General features: G+C 41.7%; 3 protein-coding genes across 8 annotated transcripts; 1 reads left to right on the top strand and 2 right to left on the bottom strand.

Annotated features, from left to right (window-relative positions):
• Window positions 1–1,603: 1,603 nt before the first annotated feature.
• On the bottom strand, window positions 1,604–7,224 carry tra2a (transformer 2 alpha homolog). Of its 3 annotated transcripts, none has more exons than XM_084696555.1 (10): window positions 6,953–7,224; window positions 5,199–5,679; window positions 4,853–4,986; window positions 4,580–4,745; window positions 3,844–3,903; window positions 3,255–3,443; window positions 2,842–2,957; window positions 2,477–2,686; window positions 2,308–2,372; window positions 1,604–2,219 (listed from the first exon to the last, which is right to left on the bottom strand). In XM_084696555.1, exons 2-10 carry the CDS (start codon window positions 5,238–5,240, stop codon window positions 2,209–2,211), a joined length of 993 nt encoding a protein of 330 aa, XP_084552681.1. In that variant the 5' UTR covers window positions 5,241–5,679; window positions 6,953–7,224; the 3' UTR covers window positions 1,604–2,208. The 3 variants fall into 3 exon arrangements, with proteins under 3 accessions (XP_084552681.1, XP_084552678.1, XP_084552679.1); XM_084696552.1 differs by having other exon boundaries at window positions 2,308–2,378; window positions 6,953–7,210; XM_084696553.1 differs by lacking the exon at window positions 5,199–5,679 and having other exon boundaries at window positions 2,308–2,378; window positions 6,953–7,206.
• A 97-nt stretch (window positions 7,225–7,321) lies between these two features.
• Window positions 7,322–11,451, bottom strand: ccdc126 (coiled-coil domain containing 126). The gene is made up of 3 exons (XM_084696556.1): window positions 11,099–11,451; window positions 8,753–9,333; window positions 7,322–8,600 (listed from the first exon to the last, which is right to left on the bottom strand). The coding sequence occupies exons 2-3, from the start codon at window positions 8,988–8,990 to the stop codon at window positions 8,356–8,358; spliced, it is 483 nt and encodes a 160-aa protein (XP_084552682.1). The 5' UTR covers window positions 8,991–9,333; window positions 11,099–11,451; the 3' UTR covers window positions 7,322–8,355.
• A 421-nt stretch (window positions 11,452–11,872) lies between these two features.
• fam221a (family with sequence similarity 221 member A) lies at window positions 11,873–19,779 on the top strand. Of its 4 annotated transcripts, none has more exons than XM_084696548.1 (9): window positions 11,873–12,188; window positions 12,510–12,683; window positions 12,860–13,050; window positions 13,161–13,234; window positions 14,528–14,660; window positions 14,735–14,827; window positions 15,023–15,111; window positions 15,398–15,443; window positions 16,872–19,521. In XM_084696548.1, exons 1-9 carry the CDS (start codon window positions 12,124–12,126, stop codon window positions 17,012–17,014), a joined length of 1,008 nt encoding a protein of 335 aa, XP_084552674.1. In that variant the 5' UTR covers window positions 11,873–12,123; the 3' UTR covers window positions 17,015–19,521. The 4 variants fall into 4 exon arrangements, with proteins under 4 accessions (XP_084552674.1, XP_084552675.1, XP_084552677.1 ...); XM_084696549.1 differs by lacking the exon at window positions 16,872–19,521 and adding an exon at window positions 19,529–19,779 and having other exon boundaries at window positions 11,874–12,188; XM_084696551.1 differs by lacking the exon at window positions 16,872–19,521 and adding an exon at window positions 15,800–16,847 and having other exon boundaries at window positions 11,877–12,188.
• Window positions 19,780–19,957: the final 178 nt, after the last annotated feature.

Here is a 19,957-nt window from a genome sequence, read left to right as displayed (position 1 = left end):
AGCGGTGTAGGTACAAAAATGTCATGCCAACCTTTTTGTAATCGCTAGACTACCAATACTTTCTGTAACAAAGTCCATTTAACCATACTGGTTTTATCAGTATTAAAGTTTATAGGAACGATGACATCTGTGTTTTGGCTCTGTGTTTCTTCAGCCTGGAATTTTAAACAGTCAAATATCTGCCATGCCGACTATCAGACGAAAACTGAGGGTCATCTAAAGCATCTTTGTTTTTCTCCTTACATCGTTTTTTTGTAGTCTGCTCCATTTGAAGTTGCTAAATAGACACATTTACAGTTTATTCCTTGAGGTAGCCATGTTTAGTACATTTGTGATCTTTACTGTTAACAACCTGCGGTCTGCCATGCGTTGATGCTACCAAAGGCTAGGGTTCTTCCCAAGTGATGCCCTGCCGTTTGACTTTGACTTCACCACTTTAATCCAGATTTTAGAGGCTTTTGATCTTTTAAATTGAAGTTAGACCCTCAGTGAGGTGAGCCAGTTACACTGGTAGCCTATATGTCTGCATCTTGTCATACATCTTCGCCATGTTAAGATCAGAGTACCCATGGCATCACTAGTAGTCCCATGTTTTTCTAACACCTATTTCCAATACTCATCTTTATATTCATTATCTATGACACTGTGTGTCAGGCTGTATTAGGCACTTTAACTGGATGTTCCAGTGGTTCATATGTTTGTTGATTCTTGTATTCTATATCCTCTAAAGTTCCACTGGAGTTTTTTTCTGTGTTTTAAATGTATATTATATTTCAACACCTGCATCTTGGATTGTTTCTGGGATAAAATACACACACAATTATTCATTGTCTGATCATGTGATTTTGTTCCTAAATTCCCACTGGTCAACTTTTCATGAAAAAACTACAGTACATCTCAAAACTGTTTCTACAAGGCCATTTTGGAGAAGGCGTCTATGTCTAACCAAGATGTTACCCAGGTTAGAAGACTTAAACAAGATGTCGTGGAGACTGTCATGACTAAAATGTGCAGCCTCACTGTTTCTTTCTCAAAATGTTTAGCTCATTTCTCTTCCAGGATGGTATTTGTCTCACAAAGTCAGATTAGTAACAAACAGAAAGCATGTGACTATAGAATGCTCTGCTGATAGACCATGCGTTAACCCTTGTCCCTTGTCGTTAACGGTTCCTAAGGAATCTGTAGAACCATCTGGCATGTGAATGTGCCACTCTTCTGTCTTTCAACATCAGGACTTTGAGCACACCCATTACCTTGTCTGGTACTGAAGTGTTATTTTAAGGACTATAATCTCTTTGTTTGATAAATGTCATTCTTTTGGTCAGCCAGGCAGCTTGAGGTGCCAGCCTCTTTATATGCATCTCACCTCTGCCATGCTAATCAGTATAGTTAGTGGAATGTGAATCTTTGCATATGATCACATTACAACCGTCCCGGGAAATGCATTGTTAGTGAGTTATCTGGAACTAGGAATGCTGGGATTAAATGGAGACAGTGGAAGGTCAGCTGTAGATAAAGGTTGACAGTCTTGTCTTAAAAAGCACTGCTCAGTCAAATGTATCCAAGTGTATTTCAAGAGTGCAATCCATTTATAAAAACAATACACATCGGAGATTTTCTTTTTATTGTCAAAAACAAACAGAAAATACATAAAAAATTCTCCGGAAGTATTCAAATTATACTCCCAAGACTCAGGGGTTTGAATGAAGACCCAAATACCATTTCATATCAACTATAGGCCTACTGTTTTAATCGCAACCCCAACCTCCCCCCAAACAAAAATCCACAAAATCACACTGAGATGCATCCTCTACAGAATCACTTATGCTGGGTTGGTGGTGGAGGTAGGTGACCTACACACCCTCACCTGGCCAGTCAATAACAAATCGATGAAAAAATAAAATAATCAGTAGGGTCAGCCAACGCAAAGATCAGCAGAAGGGAGCATTTATGTTTCAGAACAGGGCCTGGAAGTTCAATCCACACAGGGATGCATCCAAATATTTAGAAATTAAGACATCTACAGCACAAACAAAAGTCATATTATATAAACTCAAGTCATATTTTACACAAAGTCATAGAAGAGTTCAGGCTATTGTTGATACACACTTGCGTTAGCTTGACAATGTGTCCCCTCTCTCCCGCCTCGAGATAGTCCCTTACGATCCAACCTCCATGAAGAGATGACGAGATGTTGATATGAGCTTCTCAGTATCGTCCTACAAGAACACAAGAGTTTGCAGTGAGTAAGAATGACACTGTAGTGGGTGGAAAGAATGAGAGCTCAGTGTAAGTGTGTGTACTTACTTGGGCTATAGGACCGGGACCTAGAACGAGACCTGTATCGGCTGTAGTATGGTGAAGGAGAGCGCCTGCGACTGGTGAAGGAGAGCGACAGGCCCAAGGTCACCGTTTACATTTCCTCATCCACAGACTTGCCCATGATAAACAGAGATTGGGTAAACGTTCAACTCACCTGTATTTGGTATCGTACTCATCATATCGGTCGTAGCCGCGGTCGTAGCCGCGGTCATAGCCTCGGTCATAGCCGCGGTCGTTGCCGCGGTCGTAGCTGCGGTCGTAGCCGCGGTCGTAGCCGCGGTCGTAGTCCCGACCCCCCCTTCTGCCTCCACTGCTGCTACCGCCGCTCCCGCCACCTCCACCACCACCACCACCACCTCCATTACTGAAGACACAGTATAAAAATGTTGGTGAACAACTACCTGTATTTCTAGGGGCACATAAACCATGCCAAAAGTGCTTTTTTCTAGCCTATCAAAAAGGTTGTTGAACCGATTGGATACATGCAAACATCTACAACATTAATCTTGCTGGTCTTACTATGTGGGTCGTCCCATGTAAATGCCTGGCGTAGGGGTATGGGCGCGTTTGGTAATGGAATAGTCCACTCTGATGCGCCTCCCATCCAGTTCCATTCCATTGGCACGCTCCATTGCCTTCAAGGCACAAAAGTTCAAAATCAGTCATAAGTACATAAAATTATATCTGTAGCTTATCTATATAAAACCAGTAAGCTCAATTTTGCATCATTCTACTTGTCAACTACTTAAAAAGGACAAAGTTGAGACACAGGATTCTAAGTGCTTGGAAAGACTGACACCTTGTGGTGATAGAGGGTAAACACACAAAATGAATACATAAGTGTTTCACTTTCATTTGTCCTTGCTAATCAAGACAAAGATGTAATCATCACGTGCAGAGTCTAACACAGGCCAATGAAATTCTTTGTTTACCTCCTTGGAATCATCAATTCTCTCAAAGTAGACGAAAGCGAAGCCTCTGGAGCGGCCTGTGCGTTGATCGTACACCACGTTGACCCCCGCCAGTGGCCCGTAGCGTGAGAACACCTCCCTGATGTCCCGCTCTGTGGTGTACAAGCTCAGGCCAAATACCCCCAGGCATGTGTTGGGGTCAGGGTTAGCCTGGGGACGTGATGGTCGCCGTTAGCGACCGTGTGGTGTAAGCACAGGTTTCAGATCCCCACTAACAGCTAACTGGCCACAACGTACGCATCCATGCCGCCCCACTCCTGGAGCATTTCCTGCAAATCCTTTCACAATACAATTCTTCTAATGTATCCTATGGGTAACTGTATGACAGTTTTTAATAACCCCTTCTTGTGCAGGTTTTCAAAGAACGTCAGAGGGACACTATTTAGTCTACAATGTTTGCACATACAGTTTTGAAACTAAACTTCTCAAGGACCTCTTACTCCTTCCATTCAAAAAGCTTAAAGGCTTCGCACACAGAGTACCCAGCTTAGTTTGGCCCTATTTCACATAGATACTCTCTTGATTGTTGTAGGTAAGAAGGTCCACATACCCTGGCTTCACCCCCATCACTTGCATCATGACTGAATGTTTCTTTTTTGAAGTCATGGCTCTGTTGGCGTAATGAGAGGGAGGGGAGGAAGGTTCATAAGAGGGGTTAATAAAAACGTCATCATGATCATCACCACCACCAAGTGGCTTACCTACATTTGAGCTGGTACGAAGAACACAGGGAATTACACTGTAAAAAAGAAATCAAGCTACCCAGTCTCTGTACTCTATAATGATCTATACATTCAATGATCTATACATGATACAGTGCCAGTCAAAAGTATGGAAACACCTAGTCTTTTCGTTTGAAAGACAAGCATGTTTCCATTGTTTATATGCAACAAGATTTACTTTGACCAAAATGTACAGATATTGATACAAAAAGTTTAATGTTCATCAAACTGTCACAGGCAGTATTTGGTGCCAATGTGCCAACTCTTTAAATACATGAATGTGACATGCCCTACAGACCGTGATTGAGTGACTGTTTACAATGCATAAATTCAATGACAAACAGGTGGAGCACGAGTCTCTCAAAACGTGCAATCTTATCATATAATCTATATTGGCGTCTATGGTGTTTTCCTACAGGGTTTGAACTCCTAAACCCGCAATGTTTGGGGCCATCTTGTTGTTTAGGATCACTGACCTACGCACTTTTTGTAAAGCTCCGTTTTGGAAGTCGCTTTGGATAAAAGCGTCTGCTAAATATCATGTAAACGTAAACCCAGACTCACTCTGCTGCCGGTGTTGCGACGGCGGCTGGACATGGGCGAGGTGCTCTCGCTCTTTTTCCGGCGGTACTCCGGGCTGAAGGAGCGAGAGCGGGACTTCTTCTGGTCAGACGGGGAGCGAGACCGGGAACGGCTGTACCGGCGGTTGGAGTGCCTCCGAGAGGGAGACCTGAAGTAGGTGGAGATGTTGCCCATGAATACACGCAGAAAATGATACATGTCAATAAATGAGTGTGTGGGTATGGTTGGAAACGGCAACTGAGGTGTTCAGCGAACCTGGACTTTGAGCGTGAACGGGATCGAGACTCTGAGTGTTTGGAAGCTCGGGATAGGCTGGGTGAGTGGGAAGGGCTTTCAGACTTGACTCCAACCGGACTGCCACGGTCCGATTTGGATGGGGAGCGCGAGTCCTAGTAGCATAGAAGCTTGTCAGTGAGGTTCTCACACCACAACACAGTTCATAACACGCACACACCCACATACATATTGCAGGTAACACAAACGCAACTTAAGTAAACAAATCCTCATACAACACCTCATCAAAACAGCTCAAACTGTGGAGGAAATAGTTAGTGCTCAAATTGCGCAAACATAGAGAACAAAATAACAATGTATGGCCTACGGTGGTATTCTTAACATTCAGAACCCCTGTGTTATTCAACATGTCTCTCCTGTCCCCCAACTGGACCACCAAGGAAACAATCTGCAGTTAACATGCACATACAGAGAAAGAGAGCATAGCAGTATAAAGATACGTTTGGAACATAAACCGTACATTTACTTAACCTATGGATACATTCATTCTTCCAGATTCTGTTTACGCTACTCCCTTCTCTCAGGAATTCTACTGTTCTTCGTTCTTCTTTTTTCAGTTTTTCATTTTCTGATTCCGGGTTTTTTTCTCTCTTCCCCAAATTCAAACCAGTTCTGATTTTTAGCCATAACAATGCAAGTGCTTCTATATCTGACCCATCTTCCGTTCTTTTTCTCCCTTCCCACTTCTATGTTCTGCTCTGTAAATGTTTTCATTAGCCTTCTTTAATCTTGGATAGTTTCTTCCACATTCTTGGATAAAACTCTTCAAATCCTTCACGATCAATAACCTTAATGAAAAAAGAACATTCAAAATAATTAAGATCATGGGTTTAAAAAAAATATAATGTGAAATTAACTATTTCTACAGGTGAACAATTACAATGGTTGACTGACAAAGGGGTTACTTACTGAATTAAAGTTATAATTACTCAAATGAGAAACATTTATCTACTGTGGCTTTGTATAAAGCAGGATAAAGCTGCACTGAGTGTTACATAGTTTCAGAGCATGACAGAGCTTTGGAAGCAGGAAAGGAAGAGCAGTTTAAAAGAAAATTAAACATAACTTCCCTACTACACTGGCTCGCGTTACCCATGTTCGAACAAGAAGATAGTGGACTTTTTGACCTATCAATTGCATCTATTTCTACTCTCTACTATTTACCAGAATGGCCTTGCAGTATAAAAAGGGGAGATCCAAACTAATACAATCGTTCATTCAATGTGATGTGACTTTATGTCGCTAATAGTAGGTCACAGTAACATTTGGTAGTAACAGTAGTTAGTGTAGCTCTAGCCTAAATGTACGTTAGACGAGGTACATTGTACCAGCTGGGTAATTCGAATCCCAATTGGATCCACGTTTCAAGAAACATTTACATAGCATAACAGGATATCGAATAAAACGTAGCATACGTTTAATGGCATTCAAGCTCATTAAAATGGAGCTATCAATCTTTTGTTTAGCTAGGTGGACGCATGAACGACGCAATTATAGTACCACTTACAGGCCGGTATAAATAACGTTTAAAATGGCCTTCGTATGGATTAGGTTTCGCCATGAAGTTTTGACTCAGCTCTCTTGCAAATTGAGTTTATTAGCTCTAGCTAACATTTATACTAGGCAAACACTTGTGAACAACGAGCTATCCTTATTTGCATTAGTAGGTGAAGCCTAGTAATAGGCTAGCTACGTACTGTGCTTGTAGCCTCCTTAGTTAAACGTTTGTGTCGCCCGTTAACAATTGATTAATGTTAACGAATAACAAGCTAGCTACCCATGTACCCATCTGAAACATATGTTGATATGTTATATGGACACGTTACTGACGCTGGACAGGCCAATCTCGGACAGTTGGAGCTAGCTACAATAAAGTTCTAGCGAGAATGTGTTAGTGCTAGCTGGCTAGGCTACCTTAGTACCTACCAACACATAGGCTAGATAATCGAGCTAGCTCTAAGGTAACGTTTCTTGTTAGCAAGGACTCGGGAGGATAGAAATGGAAAGACGATTTAGCTAGCTAGCTAGATAGCTAAATTAGCTAATACCATCAATACTTACTGGTCCGTCAAAGTTTCCATCCTCAATGTCACTCATTTTGTATTGCGATTTTGGTACGTAGTACTACCAAGATAACAACGGCTCTCTGAAGTAACGATATTTGCTGGCAGGCAGCAGCTGTTTCTCTGCCTTCTTTTGTGCTGGCCAAGGCAAGTGCGGTAGTTCTGGCAAGATGGCGGATGAGGCAAGGCAGAAGTTGTCGCTGCAGTTTCTGTAGACGTCATCTGTGAACGCGACCGGATACGTTATTCCACGCTCTGTCTCTTAAACCAAAACATGTCGCAGGTACAGGTAAATAACAAAAATATTAATAAAGTCGCATCGAATCAATCACATAGCAGTTAATAAAGCATTAGACAAGGCACAATACAAGTTCCGATAGACCAGTGTATTAGATGTACAGGGCCCAATGGAGACACAGTATGCGATAAAAATTATTGTATTTTTTTGTTGGTGGGGTCGGATGACCATATGAGACACACAATGGTCATCACAAATCACTAGCTACATTTCAATTGCCTTTCTAAATTCATCTCCAATGTATATCCACGAACTGTACATATAATCAGTCTGACTTTACATACACTTCCCTGACATTGCATCAATCAGTGTGTCTAAAATATGAAATAACCTTCGACCAACCAACGTTTCTTGATGTAATGGCTGACCAGTAGGCTCGAGTACAAACGACTAACTACCACTCAAGTGATAATAATGTACATTTTGGCAAGGGATAATAGGACCCTACTAATCAATTTGTGATGTAAACCATGACAGAAAAGGTGCAAGTGACCAATTGGGTTCAACTCAAGACATTCAAACTCAGAAACTGCAAGGATGATCAACAGCGTTCAACCCAAGGTAAGGTCATGAGAGATCAATCTAGAATTGAGCCATGGCAATGACATACAGCACCCCCCACACGTTATTTAGTCCTCTTAAAATAATCTTTCAGAAAAATAAGATTTGTCAAGCTTTCAAAGAGAGTGCAAATATAATTCTTTGGATTATCTCTATCTAAAGTCTACAGCTTAATTGCTCTCTTATATTATACAGAACGCGCTTCCCCTTATGTAAGCACCGGAGCTGCAGAAAACCGAGGCTACATGACACAATTTCCAATCTACCATGACTGCATGAATTAGTTCAGAATTTTGATATGGCAAAGCAGTATTGCAAATTCATAGGCCCACGTTGGCTGTCTCGTCAGAGGTAAATCCTATTGAATGGAGTTTTAGTTTGTCCATTTTATTTGTTGTCAAAACGTTATAGATTCCAAAGCACTCAGCTAGAATAGAAGCCTTAAAGAGTCAATGATGGAAAATATAAAAATGTGCAGAAATGTCCTCATAAAAAAATAGACCTAAACTACTTTACTAGGGAGGAGCAGGTAGTCTTTTGCACTATACCCCTCGGTGGGCTCTATTAGGTGTATGTGCAGGCAGCTCTGGTGTTTCCAGGTGACTGTCAGGTGTCCCCTGTTTGGTGGCTTTATGTAAGGCAGCAGGAGCAGAGGAAAGGGCACCCCCTGCAGGATGGGAGGTGTTAGTGGAGGAGGAGTTCGCTACCAGATCGACCTTCCCCTCCAATTTAACCAGCCGTGTCATAATATCATCCAGCAACACAGCAATGGTCCTCTTCAGATCAGCTAGAGGTGAGCAAGAAACAGAAAGAGACAAGTAGGGAGGGAAGTTAACAAGACTGAACAAACAATTAAGATAGAAAAGCGACTGCGAGTCGCTCTGGATAAGAGTGTCAACTAAATGATTAAATGTAAATGCAACTCAATGGAGCCCTTACCATATCCTGCCATAGAGGTGCCCTGTGGGCCACCAGGTGCATTCTGGTTCTCTTCGGTGAGCACTTTGACGTAGCGTCGGCTTAGCTCAAGAATCTGCTGCCTAAGTTCGGCACTGCTCTGGTGCTGTGGTTGCTGCACTGTGTAGCGCAACAACATTAGTCCCCACACCAGCCCAAATACCAGCAATAGCATGCTCAGCTTCTGGGACATGTTCCTCCGCAGCAGTGCACCCAGCATGGTACAGGGACTGCGGCTGGAGGTCTGGGAGTGTGAGGAAAGGATGGAGAAGGACTCAAGTCTCAGGCAGGAGGTGAGCAAGCTTGCTAAGGTTGTATGTAAAGAGGTGGAAAGCGAGTCGGTCTGAGGCGGGAAGCTGAGAGTCTGTTGGTTTGGCCTGGAGGTGGCTTCGGGCCTTGTTCTGAGAAGCCTTGTGAACTGGGAACGTCTTTACGGCACACAGAGTTAAGGGGTAACGGGTAAGGGCTGGAGCACGAGAAGCTGAAGGTGCAGGAAGCCTGGCATCAAACCACAGGAACACATCCCTTATCTAACATCCTTTATTCAGGATGTCAGATAAGACCTGGAGACAAACACAAACACAGTACACCAACAGCTGAGTTTAAGTCAAAGAATCATCCAATATGGCTTCAGGAAACAAATACTTATAGAATGCTTTATCTGCTCAGTACAGACACATAATTAGCTACCAGGGGTGTAACAATACACATTTCACAATACAAATCACGATACAGGGTGTATGATAAAATATGTATCACAATATTTTGAACAACATTTTAAATTAAACAAATTAAATTAACATATTTATTTCCAAAACATTAAACATTTTCAAATATGTATTTGTTGTACATACAATTTAGTTAACTCTGCGATTAAGCGATTTCTGTGAATGCAATGAATGCATGCATGCATGCGTGACGCAGGTGCAGAGTAGGTTGCACGGTGGTCTCTCAACCAATAGGATGAAATGGACGTCATATTATAAAAATATTGCCATAACTCTACGATAGATATTGTTAAAATGTTGTATTGCAATATATTGTTACAACCTTATTAGCTACCAATTCAAATAGCACAGAACAACATAGGCTAGGTTGTTGATGTACCAGCATGAACCTGCGCCTTAATCGTATAACATGATACAATTGAATCTAGACTAGATAAAAACTGTACAATGCCGAGGCTCACGGAATATATTATTGCTTTCGTCAGTCTGTCATTGGGTTCTTTCTCTGCAGCCCTATGGGTGTGGGCACATCTTATGGAGGTCAGATAAGGGACAATGACTGAGGGAAATCAATTATGAAAAGAAGAGTAACAAAATCCAGACGGATGCATCCCCACCTCTTCTGTACGCGCGCACACACTTACTGTGACCTCTCACTACTTTGCTGCTACTGAACAATAAACAAGGCAAACAACTGGATAGGAAAAAGAGTGGTGTAAGAGAGTGAAAACAGTTGATCAGATGTTGCTTCCTGAAAGTTTTCAACAGTTGCCTCACTCTCTTGCAACATAGTGTCTTCTTCCAAACAGTTGTCTAGTTCTTTTAATACTTTTTTGGGGGTCATTTTGTTGTCTGAGAACCAAAGTAGCATGTCAATGTTACAAATTGAACTGGTAGTGTAAGAAGCACATGCATGTCTAAAAGACTTTGGAGTGCCAACAATATGTTCAACTCAGGGGCAATGTAAATAATCAGCAGCATGAAATGACTCACACACTAAAACTCCACTGTCAACAAACCTGCATGAGCATATGTGGAGTGAGCATGACTCAAATTGGTGTCATTAAAAAAAGAAGAGGGTGTATATAGCAGATTGATGCGATATCCATTGATATCCTTGCAGTGTATCTCCACACCACAGCTGTTAGTCACGAATTGAAAACCACACAGTCAAACATCTATCTAACTCAGTAATCTGGCCAGTGTTGCTTTAGCTAAAACACTGATGGACAGATTGCGTGTTAACATCCTGACCCTGCATTTACAACACAGGAATGATAAAACAAGACGTTTGAGATCATGTTAACTATTCAACCTCACTAGAGCTAGAAGAGACTTGTTTCTGAACGATAGTCATAACAAATGTACTTCTTGGAACACCACAACTAGCTATCATTCCTAGCTTGCAGCACAGCATGAATCGTTCTCAGCGGTATTCGGGAGCTAGCATTGCTAGCGAGCTAGCGTTAGCTAACAAGTTTTCAAGACAGCTGCTAACGGTCGTTAAATACCTCTCGTGATACAAACGTTGAAAAAGCGTCTTTCACCTGAAAAAGTTTTAAATATTTGGATTAAAGGGAAACCCCTCCTTAAAACGTACCTTTGTTACTTTGTGTCCGTGGTGTTTCAGATGTCAGACTGGTTTCCCATTCCAAATAAGATGGAGCTGTACGCGTGCAAAAACTAGAGAGCTCAACCGATGAGGGTCGTGGTGTATAAACACCATCACCACACCACCATGCTAGTGCTAGCCCGCTGCCAGATGTTGCTTACAAAACAAGTTAACGTTACTAGTAGCTGCAATTATATTGCATGCTAACTTGTCAGGTTGACATTCACAAAAAGCACACACTGTCGTTTTCTTTGCTCAGAGTATTTTTGAAAAACAGCCTTCCCCAAGAACTCAGTCGCGACCTGTCAAAAGTCGATAGTAAATGATATGTACTGCGTCATCATGCTTCGGACTGCGCGGCTTCTGGGAAATGTATTTTGGCCAGTCTGACCTTGCAATGCAATGCATACTTATGTGAATCCATTAGAAATGATTCAGACTGTCCTTACACAAACACATATGAAACACATACACATTCACATATGAAATGTTCACACACATTCAACTACTGAAAACTCACATCCACCACATGTGTAATATCCTCGCATAGACACGAAACGCATTAACAGAATGTAAAATGTTCATGCACGGCACGCATTACATGTCTAATGTTCACACACGCATATACAACTGAACATTTACATAGCCTACATAAGAAATGCTCGCATGGGAAGCAAATTCACACACATGAAACGCTGAAGTCTTACACGGATGAGTAAGCAGCTTTGAGAAGAGTGTAAGAACATCACACTTTGCAATGATTTTTGTGCATTTTTATTTATTTAAATTCGTGACCAATCGAAACTTTTCCGCCACATACACAGTGAAGAGGAGAGAGGAGTAGGGAGACGAGAACAGAGAAGTCTATAACAGAACGGGCATATTCATCAATATGGCGGAGGGGAAAGCGTTGGGGTTTCCTGGCCCATCACTTAGCAACGTGAACACTGGCCCGAGGGAGTAGCTTTAATTCGATAGTAGTAGTTGTTTCTATTTGATACGAGGGTTTTATTATGGAAAGACTGTGTTTCGATAAGACTGCTTTAACAGCAGTAGATGACTATCTGGAATACAGAAGGTTTGACTTAGGGTTGACTGTTTTCAGGGTAAAATTAGCCGAAGCTTTAAAAATAAAATAACTAGCTAACTAATAGTCTAGCTAGGGAGTGTAGCCTAGCCAAAGTTCGCTGATAACACGACCCATACTGCTAACTCAATAAAGTATTGTGACAGGTTCAGAGTTTCTAAGCAACTGGATGTAATCCGTTGTTGTAGCTAATAATATGGAATTATTTTATGTCAGTTGACCATTACAGTAGTAGGTAACGTTTCGCAAAAACTGTTCCTTACACATTAGGCACTACTTTAGCCGTATCCCATTTCTATGTTTCTCTCCAAGAATTGTTGGTGAGTACGATGGAGGCAGGCTATTTTCCCCAGAAGAATATGAAGAGTACAAGAAGAAGGTCCTCCCTCAGAGATTCAAGAACAGGCTGTATGTGAGCTTTGGAGTGCCATTGGGTAAAGACTGCAAGCTCATAGGCCCAGAGACAGCATGTTTCTGCAGACACAGGTACAGTACAGTCAACTATGCTGTAATTTGGCAACCTTGAGTTGTTATTCTGTAAATAGGCCTACACTGTAACTGTTACCCATAGAGGAAGAAAACAGAACTTTGGTTTACATTAAGTGCTCGGCTCGGTTCTATATGGCTTATATATCACAGCTGTTTTGTGTTCAATTCTCCAGGTACAAGCAGCACCAGACAGACTTTGAGGTTGTTCCTTCTGAGCGGCCTCTAGCTCTCCAATGTCTGGTCCCAGGATGTCCATGTGCCGCTTATGAGTACGTTCCTCTGAACGGGTCGCAGCCTATCCGCTGCAGGTGCAAACACTCTGCCCACGATCACAATGCAGCCTCCAAACACCAGTGTAGGAAATGTGAGTCTGGCTGAAATCCCCAATAAGAGGTGGCGAGGTGTACCAAAGAACTCTCATCCATGTGTGTTTTTTTTTCTTCCATTTTGAACTTCCTGTCTCTTGTTCCTCAGGTACATCCTGTACTGGGTTCCGGAGCCCCTTCACCTGTGGGTGTGGTGAGCCTTGCTCAGCCCACCAGACTCAAGTGAGATTCAGGTCAAAGTTTCAGTCTGAACTAGCCAAGGATTCAGCAGTAGCCGATAGAAACCTGATATTGAGCATCACTGTCTAGTGCATCACTGTCTAGTACATCACTGTCTAGTGCATCACTGTCTAGTACATCACTGTCTAGTGCATCACTGTTTAGTACATCACTGTCTAGTGCATCACTGTCTAGTGCATCACTGTCTAGTGCATCACTGTCTTGTACATCACTGTCTAGTGCATCACTGTCTAGTACATCACTGTCTAGTACATCCCTGTCTAGTGCATCACTGTCTAGTGCATCACTGTCTTGTACATCACTGTCTAGTGCATCACTGTCTAGTGCATCACTGTTTAGTACATCACTGTCTAGTGCATCACTGTCTAGTGCATCACTGTCTAGTGCATCACTGTCTAGTGCATCACTGTCTTGTACATCACTGTCTAGTGCATCACTGTCTAGTGCATCACTGTTTAGTACATCACTGTCTAGTGCATCACTGTCTAGTGCATCACTGTCTAGTACATCACTGTTTAGTGCATCACTGTCTAGTGCATCACTGTCTATTACATCACTGTGTAGTACATCACTGTCTATTACATCACTGTCTAGTACATCACTGTCTAGTGCATCACTGTCTATTACATCACTGTGTAGTACATCACTGTGTAGTACATCACTGTCTAGTACATCACTGTCTAGTGCATCACTGTCTATTACATCACTGTGTAGTACATCACTGTCTATTACATCACTGTCTTGTACATCACTGTTTAGTACATCACTGTCTATTGCATCACTGTCTAGTGCATCACTGTCTATTACATCACTGTGTAGTACATCACTGTCTATTACATCACTGTCTAGTACATCATTGTCTAGTACATCACTGTCTATTGCATTACTGTCTAGTACATCACTGTCTATTACATCATTGTCTAGTACATCACTGTCTATTGCATCACTGTCTAGTGCATCACTGTCTATTACATCACTGTGTAGTACATCACTGTCTATTACATCACTGTCTAGTACATCATTGTCTAGTACATCACTGTCTAGTACATCATTGTCTAGTACATCACTGTCTATTGCATTACTGTCTAGTACATCACTGTCTATTACATCATTGTCTAGTACATCACTGTCTATTGCATCACTGTCTAGTGCATCACTGTCTATTACATCACTGTGTAGTACATCACTGTCTATTACATCACTGTCTAGTACATCATTGTCTAGTACATCACTGTCTATTACATCATTGTCTAGTACATCACTGTCCTTCTGCAGGTTGAGACGAGACAGGAACGGGAGGCCCGGGGACGCCCTGTTGGTCTGTGTGTTCCCTATGCTGCAATGGGAGGACTCACTGGGTTCAGCTCTTTGGCTGAGGGGTACCTGAGACTGGATGACAGCGGTGTAGGTGAGACATCTCTACAGATGTTTTCCATGTGGATTCCAATGAAATGTTCCAACGATATGTGTTTGTATGTGTAGGTGCTCCTCCCCTTGACACCTTGACCTCTGGGCCATCAGGGGCGTTACAGCATGTGTTTGAGAAGGCCTATGGTCCAACTTCCAAACCTACAGGTCAGAACATAGGATGGGTTTATCTCTGGACCTACAGGGCAGAACAGAGTGGGCTGTAAGGTGCCCTTCATTTCTCTTCTTAGAATTTAGCTGGGGGCACTGTATGGTGAACTGAATAAACAATACCCTTCAACATCTTTGAGGAACTCATGTTAGCATCAAGACAATACATTTATTATTTTCTGATATGTACAGCTGAGTCGTCAGTGACCCAGGCGTTGTCGAACTTGACGATGAAGGAGGAGGAAGATATGGCGTACTTTGAGAGGCGCTACCAGGAGAGGGTGAGGAATATTCAGTGGCACTAGAGGGCAGTGCAGAGCAATCGACCGCTGTTCAGTTACGCACAGACAGGCATACAGCGGAACTCTTACAGTTGGTCAAATGCAGGAATCGGCAGAGGACTAGAGTGCCAACGGCTTTACAATCATGACAAAACAGTTTCTACATGAAAAGATTTTACTGCTGTTCTATTGTGTTTTTATAGCATCTAAAATGTTCAAGGCATGAGTGATTCCTAAAGCGGCAGCATCATTCATAGATAAATAGTGTAATTATCCATTGTTTCAGCTGAAGGTGGAGAGACTGGCTGCCAGAGAGATGTCGTCAACAAGAGGTAGCACATCATCATTGTCCACTAAACCACCTGCTACTGCACCCAACAAGCGCCTTCCCAAATAACCCTGCAAGCAACTATCTCAATAGCTACAAGTCAAAGACACTTGGAAAGTTTCCCACTCAAAGAGTCCAAATGTAATATAATCCAAAAATGAAATACCGTCATTGAATAGAATAATGCTCACTCGTTTTGAAAAGTTAGCCTTTTTGTAACTTCTTGATTTTATTTAAATGCAATCTACTTTAATATCAAATTGGGCCTCTTATTGAACAGCAATATAGACTTTTCTGCATGTTATTGTGATTGACATCAAATAACTGGCCCAGTACAATACAATGTATCTATACTAACAGGGACTTGCCTATGTGGACAACCAATGTGACCTCAATGTAATCAACAACCAAGGAATACTTGAAGAGGCCAGTCAACCTTTAGCCAATCAGTGACTTAGTCCAATCAGCAAAAAGCCAACGACGAACACACAGCAAGCAGAACTGCAGGCTGCACTTGAGAACTGTAGTAGGTTGGGTACAGCATACATCGAAGGAAGAGCCATTTATAGTGACCTGCCATTATATTGTCCACTAGGCAGTATTGTGAGCTTCCCTTTATTTTCTTGGGAAATTATTTGACAATCTCAACCATTAATCACAAATCATTCATAATATTCCTTTTTTTCATGTGAATGCCTAGTGGGGCTTTTGGCCAAGTGGTTGTCCAACTAAAACAATTTAGTACAGGAACTAGCTTGTTTACATCCTTGATATTTTTATTGCACTTCTTTCGAATTGCTTCTAGAATTACCCAATGCATTTAATTAATCTGTGTGACACACTATGGAGGAGAAGAACCTGGTACCATATACCAAGCAGCTTCAGTGAGTTGGATTGTGGAAACCAAAGTAAACTAGATAATGAGAAGTGGGGAAATGTATATAGATTGTTTGTTTGATCTCCAAAGGGATAAGCTACATAAAAGATGAAAGCATGTATCTTATATGCATGGTGTGTCTCAACAGATGTATGTTGTTTACCAAATATGGTACCACGGATTACATGATGATAAAGAAAAATCTGAACGTTTCAATATGGAGATCAGGGTACTGTCTGGATTGATTAATCCAATTCTTCACGGCAGATCACTGTTGATGAGAACTGTGTTAATCCTCAGGAATGGAACCAAAAAGAATAGAACATGCAATGTTCTTTCTTGGGCAGTACACTTTTAAGTTTCTTAAATGAATCATAGTAGACAGGATGTAAACATAAACTCCCACACAAATGTTCCCCACATGTCAGGTCACAGTGGATTATCCTCACGCTGTAGGCACTGCATCAGTGAACATGCCGTAGTCCCATCACCTGTGTCGTCACACAGCGGACACCTGGGGAACCGTTTTTGATCTTGTGAGTGTGTGCTGAACAGGTGGTCTAAAGGGGGAGAGACAGGAGATGGGCTGCAGAGGTGGGAAGCGTGCAGCTGCGTCCCTCCAGCCGAGGGTCGGAGAGGGAAGCCAGTGGAATGGATCTTGTCTGAAGGCTGACACTTCACATTCAGTGTGTGTGTGATGACGGGAATAACTGCCACTATGGCATCAACACTCGCATGTACACAGTACTACACACTGAGCGACGAGAGACTCTTCTAGAGCCAAGCATCCAGATATGAGGACATTTGTAACCTCTATGTGTCTACTTGTTGATTTAATATTGTGTAAAGTTCTACAATTTGAGCTCAGACACATCAGTCTCAGAGACAGGGATAAGAGAAAAAGTCGTTCTGTAAGAAAAGACCAGAGAAAATAGTCTGGCACCATTGGCTTGTTGTGCATAATTGCTTCACCATAGCAACCCAGTTTTGGCCTGAAATGTAATTAACTTTGGGAATCTGATCAAGAAAATTACTACCTCAATTGCAGCATTGCCATGGGAACCACACCCATCTTTTTTGACAGGGTGCTTCACCGAGAATGAGAGAAGAACAAAGATTAGTAGGGCAATTATGTTGTGCTCAAACACTTCATTACTGTAGTACCTTGTAGTGTGAGGACAGATCAGCTAAATTGAAGGAGAGCACATTTTTTCTAATCTTACTAAAATAGGAGAAAGGAAAAAGGCAAAGAATCAAAGACAGTACTCAGAAAGTAAGTATCTTAAGATATTGGTGCCATAACCATCTTTAAAATATTTAAGATGAAAAACTTGATTTGGTTGCTTATGTTTGAAAAGATTAATAGTGAGTTTTTTTTCTTAAATGGATCTTGGCTGCTGTTCTCCTTGAGTCTCAGTATGATAGAATAGAGGGGAGTAGAGAACAGCCAGTATCCTCTTCCCAACGACATAGATCAATTTGTTTTACTTTCATGCCACAGGCAGAAAATACATCAGAACCACTGGAATCAAAGCCTAAACAAAACAAGATCAAAGCTTTGGGTTTCTTTTGTTTTGTCTTTGTATTTTTATTTTGAATAGTTGGAAATCGAAAATGCTGTGATTTCATGGAGCCCATTTGTTTTTCCACTTCGATGGCCTCCTATGTTACTAGGATCTTTGAAGGATGTTAGGATGGGGGAAGGGACAAGTGAAGGAATGAGGGAAGGAGTATTTTCTTTGTTCTCCAAGCGTTCAAATGGCAAATAGAAGGCAATGTGGTGCAGTTGTGAAAAAATCAATAACAATGCTTGGCTATCAAAGATGATTTTGAGCCCTATTTAAAACTCTTCGCACACAAACACACACACACGCTAGCACACACGCACACAAACTTTCCATCCTACCCAGACAATCAAGAAGATTCAAAGGAAAGCAGAAACCAAAATTGAGAACGGAACTCTCTCCTGATCTCTGATTGTCTTTTCAAAGTGAACTATTTGCAGTCATCGAGGGACCCCTGATTGGGTGAGACACTCAAGGCAAAATCAAAGGATGTGATACTTCATGACGAAACATAACAAGAGGAAAAGTGAGTGATAGACAGAAAGATGCAGGCAGCCTGGCAGAACAGAAAAGAAAACAAACGATTTGACTGAAGAAGATAGACAAAGACTTACATAAAGGGTAAAAAAGTATGGGTGAGCAAGAGAGAGTGAGGAGTAACATTTAGAGGTGAAGAAAGGCTGCGATGCCAGAAGTAGAGAGGAAGAAAGGTCAAGAGACATTACTTTTCTTAAGGAGGCGTCTGAGCCTGTTGATAAGGACCCTGTTGATTTGCTGTTATCTCTGTTCGTTCTCTTCCTCATCGCACTTTAAGCTTTCTCTCCCCATAACACCCTCTTAAGACCCCCTGAATCGTGAGAAGAATGGTGAAGGAAATGGAACAAGCAAGACACAGATAGGGACCGGGACTGGCTGAGTTTCTTTTAAAGTCAGAGAGAAAGAGAGAGAGAGACAGGGAGAGAGAGAGAAATTGATAAAGACGTGAGTCAGTGGGTTTTGTGTGCTTGTGTGCAGCGAAGTAGAATAATACCAAGTACTAGATGATTAAAACTGAACGCTGTTCTCTGTGCATGCCTGTGTCTGGGCAGTGTGGGGTGTGCAGGAACTCAACGTAACATCACACAAACATTATAGCTCTAGGACACTCACTTCTACTGATAAAATTATCAAACCCTAATGTTGAAGTAGAAAGAAATGGCTTTAAAAAGCTGCTCATTCTACTGACGGACAACTAAAGCAAAGTGCTTTTTAATGCTTCTGATGGAATCTTAATAAGGGTTGCTTAAATTATGCTTTATTAAGTGCCCAATCCCATGTCAGGCAGCAATTCTCAACCAAGTAGTTGGAACTTCAATAAATTACTTAAAGAAAGTCAAACATAAATGATAGTCTAGGCTAGACTGTTGATAGTGTTCTGTCTGGGATGCACACAGGCACGATACCCACCCAAACTGACTGAGGGACTGTATGAAAGGTGACTTGACAAGATGAACTACCTCACTGTCACACATACAATCATCATACACAGTTCATGTGACAGGGATAGTGAATTGCACTTTGACAGTTTATTGGTTTAACAGTGATTGATTGTGGGTGTTTTTATTGGTTCACACCTTTTATTGGAGGTTTTATAAATGTTCTTTACAGTGCAGGCAGTGAATGCTGACCGGAGGTCACAACTGCACTGGACACATGACACAACTTTGCCGTCATTCTTCAAATCAGTCTGTCAAAGTAGGATGCTTCTTGTATGAATGACACGCAGTCAGACACAGAGTGAGGACGAGACGGCCAACAACATAGACTGACAACATACAGAAGAACTGATGGGTTGACTTGCCTTGGCTGCAGCAGTGACTAACTGCCTCTTAATTAACAGGAGACAAATAACGTGAACCAGAACATAAGGATTTACATTTCCTGCAATCTCCTGAAGGGAAGTTAACATTTTACTGTCACAGATAAATGAAGCTCCTAGAACATTGTCCTCACAGAAACTCTATTTTGGTTGATAATTGGCCTTCACATCTTATTTAATGCACTGCTCATTGAAAGGCAAAATTACATGGAAAACCA

This window comes from Hypomesus nipponensis, chromosome 4 (assembly GCF_054491055.1).
Source record: "Hypomesus nipponensis isolate SF chromosome 4, ASM5449105v1, whole genome shotgun sequence".
Classification (NCBI taxonomy): domain Eukaryota; kingdom Metazoa; phylum Chordata; class Actinopteri; order Osmeriformes; family Osmeridae; genus Hypomesus; species Hypomesus nipponensis.
The sequence above is the reverse complement of the archived record's forward strand: the minus strand, read 5'-3'. Positions and strand labels throughout refer to the sequence as shown.

Excerpts from the sequence above, each read along its gene's own strand:
- ccdc126 (XM_084696556.1), bottom strand. The coding sequence starts at position 8,990 with ATGCTGGGTGCACTGCTGCGGAGGAACATGTCCCAGAAGCTGAGCATG. Across the intron at positions 8,601-8,752 it reads CACCTCTATGGCAGGATATG|CTGATCTGAAGAGGACCATT; the intron begins GTAAGGGCTCCA and ends GCTCACCTCTAG.
- fam221a (XM_084696548.1), top strand. The coding sequence starts at position 12,124 with ATGGAAAGACTGTGTTTCGATAAGACTGCTTTAACAGCAGTAGATGAC. Across the intron at positions 12,189-12,509 it reads GACTATCTGGAATACAGAAG|AATTGTTGGTGAGTACGATG; the intron begins GTTTGACTTAGG and ends TTTCTCTCCAAG. Across the intron at positions 14,661-14,734 it reads ACTGGATGACAGCGGTGTAG|GTGCTCCTCCCCTTGACACC; the intron begins GTGAGACATCTC and ends TTGTATGTGTAG.
- tra2a (XM_084696552.1), bottom strand. The coding sequence starts at position 5,240 with ATGTTGAATAACACAGGGGTTCTGAATGTTAAGAATACCACC. Across the intron at positions 4,987-5,198 it reads TGAATGTTAAGAATACCACC|GACTCGCGCTCCCCATCCAA; the intron begins GTAGGCCATACA and ends CTATGCTACTAG. Across the intron at positions 2,379-2,476 it reads GAGTACGATACCAAATACAG|TCGCAGGCGCTCTCCTTCAC; the intron begins GTGAGTTGAACG and ends CTCCTTCACCAG.